General features: G+C 35.7%; 1 protein-coding gene across 7 annotated transcripts in view; it reads left to right on the plus strand.

The window, feature by feature from the left end:
• The window catches only part of myo16 (myosin XVI), a 231,488-nt gene that overhangs the window by 113,740 nt on the left and 102,148 nt on the right, over positions 1–15,600 (plus strand). For all 7 annotated transcript variants that reach the window (XM_079881644.1, XM_079881643.1, XM_079881645.1 and 4 more), the window contains exons 8-11: positions 2,645–2,720; positions 9,058–9,208; positions 9,930–10,080; positions 11,479–11,589. In XM_079881644.1, the coding sequence (XP_079737770.1) occupies positions 2,645–2,720; positions 9,058–9,208; positions 9,930–10,080; positions 11,479–11,589 (489 nt within the window). The remainder of the gene's footprint in view (positions 1–2,644; positions 2,721–9,057; positions 9,209–9,929; positions 10,081–11,478; positions 11,590–15,600) is intronic.

Here is a 15,600-nt window from a genome sequence, read left to right on the forward strand (position 1 = left end):
AATATATACAAAAATTAAATACATATTACATTCATTTTACATTGGTACACAAACAAATGCTTTAATTTAATGTATATATAATGTGCAATATTCCCTGTACTTTCTTGTGTTTAGCCATGATGTCCTGTCCGATCTCTGCTGTTCACGGTCTGTAGAATGTATCGATATTAGAGTTATCGTAGACTGTATACAGTTCATTATATCACCCTCCCTTCCTGTTCCTGATTAATGAGACTTCAACATTGCATTGATCTTACCAATTCCCAGCCAGATGGACTCGAGCTTTGAGGATCACATGCAAGAACTAACGTGTTTTATATGAGTGAAATAACAGTGTTTGGAGATTGATTTCTGGAGGAAAGGACAAACCTGCTGACATGGTCAAATATTTCGTAATCTTTCAGGTTGCTGATGAAGAGAAATTTCTTTCTTCTCCTTTGTTCTTTTTGTCCCTCAGGACAGTCTTGCCTACATACACACATTTCTGATTTCCTTTTTCCTCTTTCCTCACTGTTTCTTTTGTGAGTTTAAGGTTTTTGGTTAGTACATTTCTTAACAGGGACCAAAAAATGTCCCCACAAGGATTTTTCCCCATAACGTAGGTATACCTGAAAACACACACACACACACATACACACACATACACACACATACACATACACATACACACACACACACACACACACACACACACACACACACACACACACACACACACACACACACACACACACACACACACACACACACACACACACACACACACACACACACACACACACACACACACACACACACACACACAAACAAATAAACACAATTGGAGAGATGTTGTCTCTGGCCACATCCATAATTCATTGCAGCTGGCCAGAGTCTCTCACTCTGTCTCATACACACACACACACACACACACACACACACACACACACACACACACACACACACACAGAAACATTGAGTCATTAGCACTGCAGATGGTTGTGTGACTCAGCAGAACTGCCATGGTGCAGAGTTTGTTTAATTTGAGCATCATCATTCACCAACATAACAGCTGGAAACACATATCTGTACATGCAGTAAACATTGGAGAACATTGTAAACTGGGTGGAATCACTGTAGGCCAACAGTTTCAAACAACAAAATCCATTTGTAAATAAAATTACCAATTAACAGAATAAGAACGAGAAACGGATATAAATAGGCGGAGCATGTTTAAGGCTGGCCATGGACTTGAGTCTAGCCTGGAATCTTCTCACTCAAACCACTGTCTACTTCTGTTTGCTTTTAGAGGGAAAATCTGCCCATAACTTCTGGTCTGTAATAATAGCATATTGTTAACGGTTTTTATTTACAACATGTTTTTGCAGCTTTGAGCAGTGTAGCCACTCACAAACATATCTGTTGATTTCTTGAACGCAGTGGCCAATCAGAGGTGTTTAATTAATCCACAAGTGGCATCTGAAATTTTCTTCTAGAATGATCATTTTATATATTTTTTATATATATAAAAAAATTCAGAATTTGAAAAGCACTTGTTTTTAAAGCTTCATTCATGTATTTGAGCAATTACTATCATCATGTATGCATGATTTTATTTTATTTTTCTAATTTCACACAAAACATTTTTTTTTTTGTCTCATTTGATTGGGTGGACCAGCTGTCAATCTGAAATGGTCAGTGCCAGTTATGTAGCCTCATCACTGGATGGAAAATTACAATGTCAATTTAGATTTTACTTGTAATATTCCCTCATCCTTCCCTTGCACTTTGTAACACATCCAAAAAAATAATATAACATGATATTTCATGACTCTTGCCACTAGATGGCCTTATAGCTCTATTTGGAGCAAATGAGCTGTTCCGCTGGGTCCTAAAGTACTTTTCTCTTCAGTATGCATTCAGATACACATGTAGACATTATTTAGACAAGTTTTAACATTTTTAATTTGAAGCATTTTTAGGTTGTTCTATGTGTACTGAAGCATTCCATTCATTCCTATGGGGGTCAAATTGACCCGCGAGGGAAGGATTTGCTACTTTTTTTAATTTCAACCGCAAAACTCCTCGAATCCATTTTTTTTTTTTTTTTTTGTGAATTCGTGGTTCAAGTGCGACAAAAGTCCTTGGACTCCTCTGATGAACACCCAATTTTTAACATTTTCTAAATGACCCGTGGAAAGGATGAGGGTTAATTTCGAATGGAGTCACCTGCCATCTTGCAAGTTATTCTGTCGTATTTATCCCCAAAGCTGGTCACACGCATACATAATGCATCAAACATGCTTTTACATCATACAGTGTATGCACACACACAGTCTCACACACTTTTGCAGCATGACTTCAATATTGAGTCTGAAATATAGTGCCTGGAACTGTGTGTGTGTGTGTAAAGCAAGCAGTAGCACAGTAACAGAATTAAAAAGATAAGTAAACAAATTTCGATAAATATTTCTGTATATCTGTGTGCAGGCAGTAACTAATGAACACACTGCTGAGGGTGTGAATGTGAGATGTTAGCATATGTTTGTCACAGGAGGCAGGAGCAGAGCTGATGGATGCAGCCATCTTTAAGATGTGACCTACATATTTCAGTATTCTCTTTGAGTTCCTCTCAAGTCATGGATGTGTGTTTGTATCCCTACAGACCCACATTGTGAGCCAGCTGTTGAAGCACAAAGCAGATCCAACTCTACTGAACTGTAACCAGGACAAGCCCTCAGGTACAAAGACCAATACAAAGTTTTCAGTCACTGATGTTGATATCTTGGGGGAGCTTGGTATAGATTACATCCTTTTCCATTTAAATTCTCATTGCTGGAAGGAGTCTGTCTGTAGAACATAATTATTATTAAATGATTAATCAAGGATTATAATATTTTTAAGTGTACAAGTCAACAATTACTGTAATACAAAATTAATATAAGGCTGTTATTGTATGTTTATCTTGCAATCATGAGAGTGACATTTTTTGCATAATTTTCATGAGAATTGGCGAGAAAATGTGCTACAGTTATGTTATAAATGCAAAAAAAAAGGTCCTACTATATGGGCTTCATTTTCCTTAAGCATATTGTAATTTATCTTTTTTGTACTTAATTTTTCTTTAATTTTTCTTTTTTTATTTGGTAAGACTCAATATTGCTGAATATTTTTCACTTAGTTTGAGGTCAGCAAGATTTCTTTAATTTTTTTAACAAATTATTACTTTTATTCATCAAGTATCCAAGGATAACTTTATCAAAAGTGACGAAGGCATTTAAAATGTAAAAAAAATAAAATAAATGCTGTTCTTTTGATTTATTATTTTTTTATTCATCAATGAAACCTAAAAAAAAATTATCATAGTTTCCAAAAAAAAAAAAAAAATCTGCATAACTGATTTTAACATTGATAATAAAATGAAATGTTTCTTGAGCAGCAAATCAGAATATCAGAATGATTTCTGAAGGATCATGTGACACTGAAGACTGGAGTAATGAGGCTGAAAATTCAGCTTTACCATCACAGGAATAAATTACATTTTAATAATTTAAATATAAAATAGTTTTTGTTAAATTGTAACAATATTTCACATGATTATTATTCAATAAAATGAATGCAGCCTTGGTAAGATACTATAAGATACTTCTTTTTACTGGTAGTGTACTTGACAAATGCAGTCCCAGACTGCATTGTGTTCCCTTCACTCATGTAGTGTGCGCATTTGTGAGTTAAAAAGTGCAAGGCATTGAGAATCAGGAACAAAAAAACTAATATTTTTCTCCTCATGTCTCCTCAAGTTGCTGTCTCATATATAATTTTTGGCTTCTTTTTCACGGCCTGTACAAATCAGTGTAAAAGACGACTAGAAACTCCATGATGTTTGATGACATATTGTCAAGAATCAAGTCTTTGCGTGAGAGTGTATTTGGGACACGACGGAAGACGTGATACTGTGAGTTGCAGCAGGCTTCAGTTTTGGAGAGCAAATAACATTTGACTCGTATAACAAAAATATATTCCATTCACTAGTCATGCGCTGTCTGATATGTTTTTACTTTAGAATTTTTTTTTATATATATAAACCATCGGTTTGTTATATTGGTCTTTTTCATGTTATAGCTGATAAGCTGATGGTTATGAATTTGATCAAAAATCTTAAATACATACATTGGTGCATCTCTCTCTCTCTCTCTCTCTCTCTCTCTCTCTCTCTCTCTATCTATCTATCTATATATCTATATCTATATATATCTATATATATCTATATATCTATATATATCTACCGGTATGTATATATATATATATATATATATATATATATATATATATATATATGTGTATATATATGTATGCTTTATTTCACCTTGAAAGTCACCCAAACAAAAATTATGATTTCTTGAATTTCGATTGGTTCATCTTCAAGTTTAGCACCAGGACTAAATGGATTCATTTATTTATTATTTCCATCAGTAAGGTCATCTATCAAGTTGGTAAAGATTATTGAAGTATGACCCAGACATGATCTAAGTTAAGACATTTTTACAAAACATTGTCTACAAAGTCCCTGTCATTATTCATTTTTCTTTTACAGTACTGTTCAAAAGTTTGAGATCGGTAAGATGTTTTTTGCTTTTGAAAAGTCTCTCTTATGCTCACTTATATATATTTGTCTTTACTGTCACTTTTGATCAATTTAATGTGTCCCTGATTAATATATATATATATATATATATATATATATATATATATATATATATATATAAAAAGCTGATGCCAAAACATTTGCGAGATAGTGTTACTATTAAGAAGTGTCTTATATTTCTTGCTAATTTTTTTACTGTCTTAGTTCTTACAGTTCATTCCCTTTTAAATAGTTTCAGAGCAAAAGTGTATATAAATGTTGAGATATACTGTATTTAATATATAATATGAATATTTTTCCTATTGCTTCATCCATAGTATGTGGAGGATATTAAATCTACCAGATATTACTGTGTATGTAGTAAGTTTCTGTGAATTATTTATTTTTTTTTTTTTATTTTTTTTTTTTTACACAGAAACCAAAGTTGTCAGGGATGTGTTACACACTTGCTCTTCCTCTCTAGAGCTTTCTGTCGGGTGTGCATAATTCATAAGTGGGTAGATTCACTCAGTTCTGTCCGCTACTCTGCTGATGTCTGTGAAACTGCTTCCACTAGCCTGTGGCTCAGGATGCTTAATATCACAATGGCTGTCACGACTCATTTAAGCCAAGAGTTTCAAAGGGAAATATAATTAAAAACAAGATTTTTTTTAAATAAAACCAGATAGATGTATTGTAAACTTCAAAGTTCCCAATCCACACAGATAATTTATGAAAACTTGCCTGCAAAAACAGGTTATTGAGAAACAACATGGTGTATTTGTCATGTTAAATCACTGTCTATGTTTACATATCAAAACTGATTTCACTTGGCGTCGAGTAATATTGAGTGATGCTTATGTCACATTTTGTGACTGTACATTTTTTTCCCCAGTAACCTGGTAGTCAAACTAATTATATGATAGTCAACAATTTTTTTTTATATATATATATATATATATATATATATATATATATATATATATATATACATACATACATACATACATACATACATACATACATACATACATACACACACATACACACATACACACACATATATATATATGTATATATATATATATATATATATATATATATATATATATATATTAGAGTTGAGCCGGATACTCGGCTGAAACGAGTATCCGGTACGGATAAAGCACTTTTGTCGAGTACGAGTATTATACGAGTAATACGAGTCAATATCTGTGCTCGGATTTAAAAAAAGAAAAGAAAGTTATGTTGAGATTAGGGCTGGGCGATATATCGATATAAAGAATATATATATATATATATATATATATATATATATATATATATATATATATATATATATATATATATATATATATATATGATATATATTTTTTAAATGCAATATGGAATTAGACCATATCACATCGATATAGTACAAATTTGCGCTGTGATCCAAGCCAGCTGACCCGGAGCTCTCTGTCTGCACTGCTCCCCGCGCCCCCGCCCCTCCTTTTCCACTTTGCGTGCGTGTTTAGAGCATGTTATGTTATATCATGAAATAAAGTCTTTCACCTCAGAAAAACGGACTTTCTTGTCCTGTCAGCCGTTATACTGTAGTCGTAGCGCACACTCAATTGCACGCGCAAATGCGGCGGCGCGCGCTGTAATAAAGTGCAAAAGAAACGAGCATGCAACGCCGTTACGTTGTAAATTACACGAAATAAAAGTAATGCAGGTATGATTTTCATTCTATTCACCAGGAGCAGTTTTCATGTTTCATTAACAGTCCTTGTTAGTATTGTGTATTCACCATTGTAACTGTCGTTTCTATATTAACCCCAAAATGCCACTATTTTTCTTTGTGTAATTTTTGTATATTTTTAAATGACTGTGGTGGCTCATACCAACATTGTATTAACAAAAACTAGTTTGGGACTGCTATTTAATACCTCTAGCACAGGCCTAATGTTTATCAGTACTAGTCTTTACTATTAATCATATTCTTACAATTTATGTTAAGTAAAGGGGGACAGTAATTGTGTGTGTGTTAACAAATTTTGAAAAAAAATTAAAATATCGGGATATATATATCGTATATCGAAATTCAGCCTAAATATATCGGGATATGACTTTTGGTCCATATCACCCAGCCCTAGTTGAGATGAAAACTCTTGTTCATTACATTTTACTTCATAATTGCAACCGTGTTGTATTCATTGTTGCAAAACTTGCTCTGTAGTTCGTTTGTTATCGTGATCAAAACCATTGATCTGAAGCTCAATGCTGATGCTGTCATGTAAATAGTTTTCTAATCAGCAATAAATATAACAATTTCTGATCAACCCATATCAATTGCATGCTTAAAATAACATACCGGTTAAAGCCCCACCCATTTCAAGTCAACCCGACCCACTTCCGGGTTAAATCCCGCCCACTTCCGGGTTAGGCCCCGCCCAGTCCGAGTACAGATACAGATACAGATAATTCATATGGTTAACAGATACAGATACAGATACAGATAATGCTGTACTCGCTCATCCCTAATATATATATATATATATATATATGGTACAAATCTGGCAGCTGTGGTTGGCAGACATTCATCATAAAAATATGGTCACAATGTTACAGGTATTATGGGATGGATTGGTGCCTGTATATTTTACAACTTATAACCATATTATGTCATCGATATAATGTTAACATATCAATCAACTACCAATGTACTAATTTAATTTAAAATGTATTGATAATGCAGGTGGTAAAATAAAAAAAAGCCCCACGATGGATATGAATGCATTGTAAGTTGAATGTCCATAAAAGACGACCAATACTCGCATACAGATGGTGCACATGGTCATAACAACCACAAAACACCATCAGGGTAACACACAACACTAAAATAATGCTGTAAACATTAATTAATTAATTAACTAAAAATGAAATGCAGGGACTTCTGGGATTGTCCTTTTGCTTTTTTTTTTTTTCAACAAATCAAAACATACATTTTTCAGTATACATTACATATAATGTGATGTTAAACTATATTTAAACTATATTAAAATATTTTATATTCTTCCAATGATAACACTGTGCTAGATGTTAAGTTTTGTGAAGGGTGGCCATTGTTAGGGAGCCTTTAAGCTGTTTATGATCATTGTGATAGTGGTTTTCACTTAGTACAAGTGACTGTAAAATATGATTTTATGTATGGAATTGGAATTGGCAAATTTGTAGTTTTGATATCTTAGATATGGTCATTGGGGTATTTTTGATACGCAGACTTGACAACCCTTTAAATGTGCTGTTTTCTTATTAGTATGCCTAGGACTACTATGCAATAGCCCTGTTTGCTTGTGAAATTAAATGCAGCACTGTACTTCACTTATTAGAAAATATATTTTTTTTGTTTATTTTTGTTTTGAGGAACCTCAGAGGAAAAAAAAAAATGTTATCAAGAATAAAATAATTTGCCAATGGGATAAGAAAAAAAAACATATTGCAAGAAGCACGTTTCCCTGAAAAGTCTTAGTATCTTATGCAATTTTGCTTCAAGTATCTTGAGGATGTTTAGAGTTATTTATTTTTTTACTGGAAAACAACAAACTTATTGATTATGATCTCACTCTTTCAGTGTGCTACTTGGCTTGCAAGACAGAGACTCGTGCGCCTCGTACTAAACCTCCAGCAAGGTGTTAGATCAGTCTCTTTAGATCAGTCTTTCCCCAGCGCTCCGCATCTCAGACTCTAATCAATAGCTCATTCTAAGACCCCGGCTTAACTCAAGGATGTCTGGGATGAAACGCAGAGCCAAAGTGAATCCTTTCTTTTCACTTAAAGTCTCTTTAGAGAGCAGTGGTATATATCTGACTTTCTGAGAGAATGTGTGCGATTGGAGGATTGTTCTTTTGGGTGTCACTCTCTTTCTCTTCAGAAAGAGAAAAGGCTGGTCCCTTATCCTCTCTTAGGGTTTCTTTTAGGAGGGAAGGATTATCTGTCTCTCCGTCCCCCCCAATCAGAGCACAGATGGATCAATCTGCAGCAGGGCTCAATGCCCGTCACAAAACGGACAGATCCATGCGAGAGACAGCAGGGGGTGAGACATACAGAGGGAATGAGGGAGAACATTGATTGGATCCCAGGGGAAATCATGGCTCAAAATGACATAATAAATGCCATCTTTAGTCACTAATAATTGTCAGATTTTGAAAAGATTAAACTGTCTGCCTTCTCCTTCAAAAGGAATAGTTCACCCAAAAAGGAATGTTTAAATAAGGTTGCCTTTCCAAACCAATATTGCCTTTTTTCTTATGTTGAAGATTTTTACTTTATTTAAAAATAAAATAAGTCTCTTTGAAGTCAACTTCATCTATATTTGGCTTGCATCAGCTCTTCTGTTACAGTCACTTCTGACTTCCAGTAAGATGATTTATACATTGACCCACTGTGACTTTGTTTTTTGTTTTTTTCAGACGTCGCTGCTACTGAGCAGATTGCAGATATGCTGATGAGAGCAGAGGAATTCTGGGTACAGAGACAGACAGACCCCTCGGTCCCGTCTCCACAATCAGAAGAGCACTGCGCAGAGGTCAACCAGGACAACAACCTGCCTGTAAAAAAACTGTATGTATAGTAGTTATTTACAGACTTTATTCTTGATTCAGTGAATGTTTGGCCAGTCCATGGACTGTAGATTTTAGAGAATTCAGACGACATCAAGAAATGACTAGCAAAAGACAAAAAAGGTCCCTGTATGAGTACATGTGTTTTATATTTAGAACATGAAATAGTTAGGCAATATTAAAGTCCCCCCAAATATTAGTACAGCTGCAAATGTGATTGATTTTATACAAAAGTTCAATAAACTAGATGTTAATATGAAGTGACTTTTATTTTAGAGACAATATTGCTTCATTTTGCAAGAAAAAATAGCTTCAAACAAAGCCACAGCGAAACCATTGTGCATCTCTGATCAACACACAGTGGTGTTTTGTTACTAAATGAATTAGAGTTTTTGAACGAATCAGTTGAGCGAATGATTCAATGACTCATAAAGTCACGTGCTTATTACCTGAATAAATCAGCCATTTTGAATGAATCGGTTGAATTATTTAATTACTTGCTCGTTAAGACCAGCTACTGGTGGTTTTAAATTCATATTTAAAGTACCTTTTTAAAATAATTTTATATTTAAAACATTCATCTCATATCATTATTTATGCAATTAAGGTATAAATGCATTCATGTCACCTCTGAGCTGCATTAAACAGTCTGTATATACAACTAAATGCCACTTCAGATGCAGCAAAGATGGCTTTATTAATTTGTTTCTCCCTTCCTTCAGAGCGACTATGGCTCTACCCATCTCTAGAAGGGACAGTTTGTTGGAGAAGGAGGCCATGTTCAGGGACTCAGGAGGAGCTCTGACACAGCAGCCTTCACTTGATAACGGGCTGGATGGACCGTATCCCAGCACTGCAGGAAAACTGGAACAGGTCAGAGGAGAGATGAGAACTATCTGGGGGAAATTGTATCCTAAAGAATGTGTAAAAAAAAGTCATAGGTTTTAAAGCATAGCTTCAATGCATAGCCACAATAATTTACAGTATAAAACTGATCCGATCCCATTCATTCCACTTGCAAAGAGCAATTGTATTCTGTTCTGGTCTTGCACATTCTGAGTAATTTGTCTTTTTTTCTAAAGGGTAATAAAGAGAAATGAGTAACATCTAATACACTTAGATCCCGTCTCACCAAGGCAGGTTTTGGATCAATGCATTGAGAAAGTCCTGCCTCGCTGTCGGTGTGCAGTGAGTAGAATCAGTCATAGTTTGGATGTAGAGAGCATTAGTAATCTATCCCACTGCACACTCTGACCCTACACACCCTTGACCTCTGATGAAACAGAGGAAATCGGTTCCATTACTCTCAGGCATGCAGTGCTGTGTGAGCTGAAAGTTGAGTGTATGGGTGCGTATTAGGAAGCAGAAAGTGGACTTTACCACTTCTTTTACCATTTTATTGATAAGACAACATGACATGTAATCACAATGCATTTACACTATCGTTCAAATTGCTGGTGTCAGTAAGTTCTTTTTTTATTGAAAGAAATAACTTTTATTCAGAAATGGTGCATTCAATTGTTCAAAAAACAAACAAACAATACAAACATTCATAATATCATGGAATCCTGAAAAAATGTTTTAAACTGTTTTTAACATTGATAATAAGAAGAAATGTTACTTGAGCAGCAAAATTAGAATGATTTCTGAAGAATCAAGTGACACTGAAGACTGAAGTAATGATGCTGAAAATTCAGCTTTGCCGTCAGAGAAATACATTTCTTTTTGAAATGCATTAAAATAGAAAATGGTTATTATACATTATTACAGATTTTTACTCTATTGCAGCCTTGGTGAGCATAATAGTCTAAAAAAATGAACTATTAACTATCACTTTTGCCTCAAACTGCTAATTACTGCTTATTAATAGTTAGAAAGGTAGTTGTTAAATTTAGGGATTGGTTAGGATTAGGAATGTAGAATATGGTCATGCAGAATAAGGCATTAATATGTGCTTTATAAGTACTAATAAACAGCGAATATTATAGTAATTTGCATGCTAATAAGCAACTTGTTAATAGTAAGAATTGGACCTTAAACTAAATTGTTACCTATTTTTATAATAACGTGCCCTGATGAGTCATGCACAATAAAACCAGGGGCTTTTATTAAAATATAGTTCACCTAATAGTTTGCCCAAAGATTAACATTAACTATTTACGTTTCTTGTATGATTCCAAATCCAAATGCTGTTATTGTGTGTCTGTGGAACACAAATGGAGATTTTATTTATTATTCTTTTTTTTTTATGTATATGATAATGTGTTTCAGGTTAAACTGATGCCTCCTGCCCCTAATGATGACCTTGCATCCCTCAGCGAGCTCACGGACAGCAGCCTGCTCTACGAGATGCAGAAGCGCTTCGCCAACGACCAGATATATGTATGTAAATATACAAACACATATACTATAATTAGGCTTTTGTTTTGCCTTTGGTTTTCCAACCCTTAGTCTAGCCCCTCCAGCAAGAGCCCTTCATTCTCTGTTTTAACCCACTCTGAGGGAGGCGACATCCGGATTCTGGCCTCTATCATACACTCTTTCCCCAAGCCATCCGGTCCAGTGTGCCTCTCGCACACTCATTGCTGCTGGATCTCTTGTCTTGTGGTCTTGGAGAGCGGCCAAGGCCTCTGTTTGTAGTGTGGCCAGGGACTGGTGTTTGGATGGCAGCCCTCTAGGTCTCACTGTATTCAGGCCAAAGACTTGAGCCAGCCCTGGGGAGATGAAAAGACATTGACTCTCTGTTAACGGCTGCTGTCGTTACTGCTACTATTACTGCCATGACTGTTGCTGCTATAAATCTTGGCCTCTGACGTTTACTACATGTCTTGATGCTACTGTAATCCTACAATGGTACTAACTCATTCGCATACTGTATATGCGATTAAAAAAAAAAAGTATACGTTAAAAAAATTGTTTAGTGTGTAGTATTAATGTAATCCGGATGTTAGGATTGACAACATTCGCCATGCTGTCATTATCATGCGACCTACCAGCTTCAGTTGCATCACTTCCCCTCCATTCACAAATCTTCTTTTATGAATACTGTGAATTCGGACATACTACTTGACTCGCATACTGTTTTTCGCCTTATTATAAAGTATGGAGGTAGGCATATTCGGATGCAGTGAATCAGTTTCCTTTCAATTACTGCCACCATGGATACTGCCAATTGCATTACTACTATTAATATTTAACGGGCCATATTCTGCGATTTACATTTCTTTCTTCAAACACTGGTGATTTAGATTTATGAGCATTTGCTACCTTTTTTTGACTCTTAGGTGCCTATCATACACCTGGCGCAATGTGTGTTTTTTTGTTTTGCTAGACCTGCGCCTATTTGTTTAAATAACAAATGCATTTTCGCCCAGTTGTGCGTACATGGGCGTGCTGGTCTGAAAACGAGGTGTGTTCTGGCGCATTGTTGGCGCTTTGCTATTTTGAGGCAACTGAAATAGACTGCACCATTGACCAACAAAAACCTGGTCTAAAGTCAATAGTATTTTTTACTTATTTTTTGTTAGTAATGTGCATTAGTAATGTTCGCCCGTAGGCGGGTGCACAACGCGCAAATACTCTGCTTATTACACACACAGGGATGCACAGCAGCATACAAATATGCCAAATATAAAAAATAAAGGGATTACAATGTAAAATATTATTTTTGTGTATATAAAGATATGGTGGAATCCGACTTGTCCCGTAGATGGTCTGCTTGCACGCTTTAACCTCACGCACGAGCAGATCCGTATGCACACTGGAGTTCAGTCTTTCCACTATCAAATTCCGTCATGTAAATAGCAATCCGCCATGGTGCGAGCGCAACTGGCTTTTAAAGGGAATGGGAGATGAGACTCTGAATGGTTTATTGCACGTTACACCCAAAACACACCCATTACTCATTAAGAAAATAGGGACATTTTTCCCGCCGTTAAATTAGCAAAAGTGGATTCAGACACGCCCTAAGTGAACTTGCGCTTTAGACCATGTGCTTAGATCATTAAAATAGGGCCCTTAGGATTGAGTTTGTGTTTTTCATGATGTACCTTTACCTAGTTTACAGTACATGTTTGCACGGTACATTACTTTTGTTTTTCTTTTCAAAAGAGCAATTCTCAGCGTGAACAACTCAGTAGAGCATCCATTCTTACAGTCACACGCATATACACCCTCTCTTCATGTGGGATGAATTGTTCTGTCCTAAAGGAGAGTTTTCTTTTCTTATGAATCAATCAGAACACAATTAAAGAAATAAATCCATCTCTATATTCATCCCCCACCTCTACTTGGATCGTTCAAACAGGCCTGCGGTCCGTAATGCCTGGCAGTCGACTACACACTGTGCTCCTTCATGACCGGAGCCAAATCTGTGCTTAATGGCCACTGCTATTCCCACACTTTTCAATGGGGCATAATGAAGTCGCCCTGCTGATATGGAGGGAGAGAGCAGAGATGGGGCCTTTTGTGTTACACTGTAATGGGGTCTAATGATGTCTGTCATTACTGCAATGATGGATCGAGATGGTGATGGTTACTGATCGTTTAGGATGAGATGGAAAGAGTGAGAGATGCCAGACATGCACTTTGTAAGAGGAAATTGATCCATGTTTCCCTCAGCAGATGAGAAGTCCTGTCTGATGTTGCTTATTTAGTCCATTCACCTCTAGATGTTGATACAAGCTTCTCTAATATGGACCAGTATACCTCCACACCAACAAAGGAATCTCTATGCTCTCACTTTTTCTGAGTCTTGTCATAGCAAATAGGTTGGACGTGTTTACGATCCTCTGAGAAAGAGCCCAAGTATGCCAGTATTCATCAGATGTTTTGTGAAACTAAGACTAAAAGGTAATTGACCTTCAGGTTGCTCTTGAGAGCTCACTAGACTATACAGCAGCAATCTGGCCCTCTATTCCCAGGAGGCATTGCAGTGGTGTTGGTGATAAGGCTTGTTATTGAGTATTCTGACCAGGAGCAAGGATTGAGGCTGGTGACCCTGATGAGAGGTAACTTAGCTGTTGGCATGTACTGAAACCCTTGGGACTCATGAGTGCCATCATAACCGCTGGATACAGTTTAGATTTTGTTTTTCTGTTGTGTTTAAGGGTGAGTTTATCTGAAATAGGTGATGCCATTGACATGGAAGAACTACATAAGTACACTACCATTCAAAAGTTTTTGGAAGCAGTCTCTTATTCTTACCAAAGGCTGCATTTATTTGATCAGAAATGCAGTGAAAAACGTAATATTGTGAAATATTATTACCATTTTAAAATATCTGAATACATTTTAAAATGAAATTTATTCCTGATGGCAAAGCTGAATTTTCAGCATCATTACTCCAGCCTTCAGTGTCACATGATCCTTCAGAAATCATTGTAATATGCTGATTTAGCACTCAAGAAACATTTTTTATTACTGTCAGTGTTGAAAACAGTTGTGTTGCTTAAAGTTTTTTGTGGAAAACGTGATACTTTCTTCAAGATTAATTGGTCAATGGAAAGTTGAGAAGAACAGCATTTATTAAAAACAATATTTTTCAATATTTTAAATGACTTTACTGTCACTTTTGATCAATTTAATGCATCTTTGCTGAATAAAAGTACCTTAAAAAAACTTTTGAATAGTATTGTATTGCAGATCATTCTTCCATACAGAATCTCTCCAGATCCTTCAAATGTTGATAGACTCTCCTCTTCAGTTTTCTATAGGGTTCAGGTCAGGGGACTGGGGTGGCCATGGCAGAACCTTCATTTTGTGCTCAGTGACACATTTGCATGTTGATGTTTGTTTTGGATCATTGTCATGATGGAAGATCCAACCACGGCCCATTAGAAGATTTCTAGCAGAGGCAGCCAGGTTGTGATATTTTTTTTATTATTATTATTTTTTATCTGTTGATATTTGATAGAATTCATGATGTCTTGTGTCTGAACAAGATGTCCTGGACCTCCAGCAGAAAAATAGGGCCTCAAAAAGCTGTATATTTAACCGTGCATGCTTGCATGCACCAAATGCGTCAGGTGGGTTTACTGGCAAAAAGCTATTTTTTAGTTTCATCTGACCATAGAACCCGTTCCGTGGAGTTTAGTCTTTCTGACCCCAAGACTAATTAATTTTTTTCACAAATCTCAAGCCATGATTCTTGTCGAGTCTTAGGCCACTCCAATTATATTCCTCGCCATGCATTAAGACAATATAGTCACATGTCATCATCCAGGCAGATTCATAACATCTCCGGTTTAATTGCAACGTCTTCATTATTGCCCTGATGGTGGAAATGTTCAATGTTTTAGTTATTTTCTTACAGTCACTTTCATGTAGCTATACAAGCTTTCGCTGCACATCAGAACTGTAATCTTTGTTTTTACCTATTGTGATGAATGATAT

Source organism: Squalius cephalus (genome assembly GCF_949319135.1).
Source record: "Squalius cephalus genome assembly, chromosome: 9".
NCBI lineage: Eukaryota > Metazoa > Chordata > Actinopteri > Cypriniformes > Leuciscidae > Squalius > Squalius cephalus.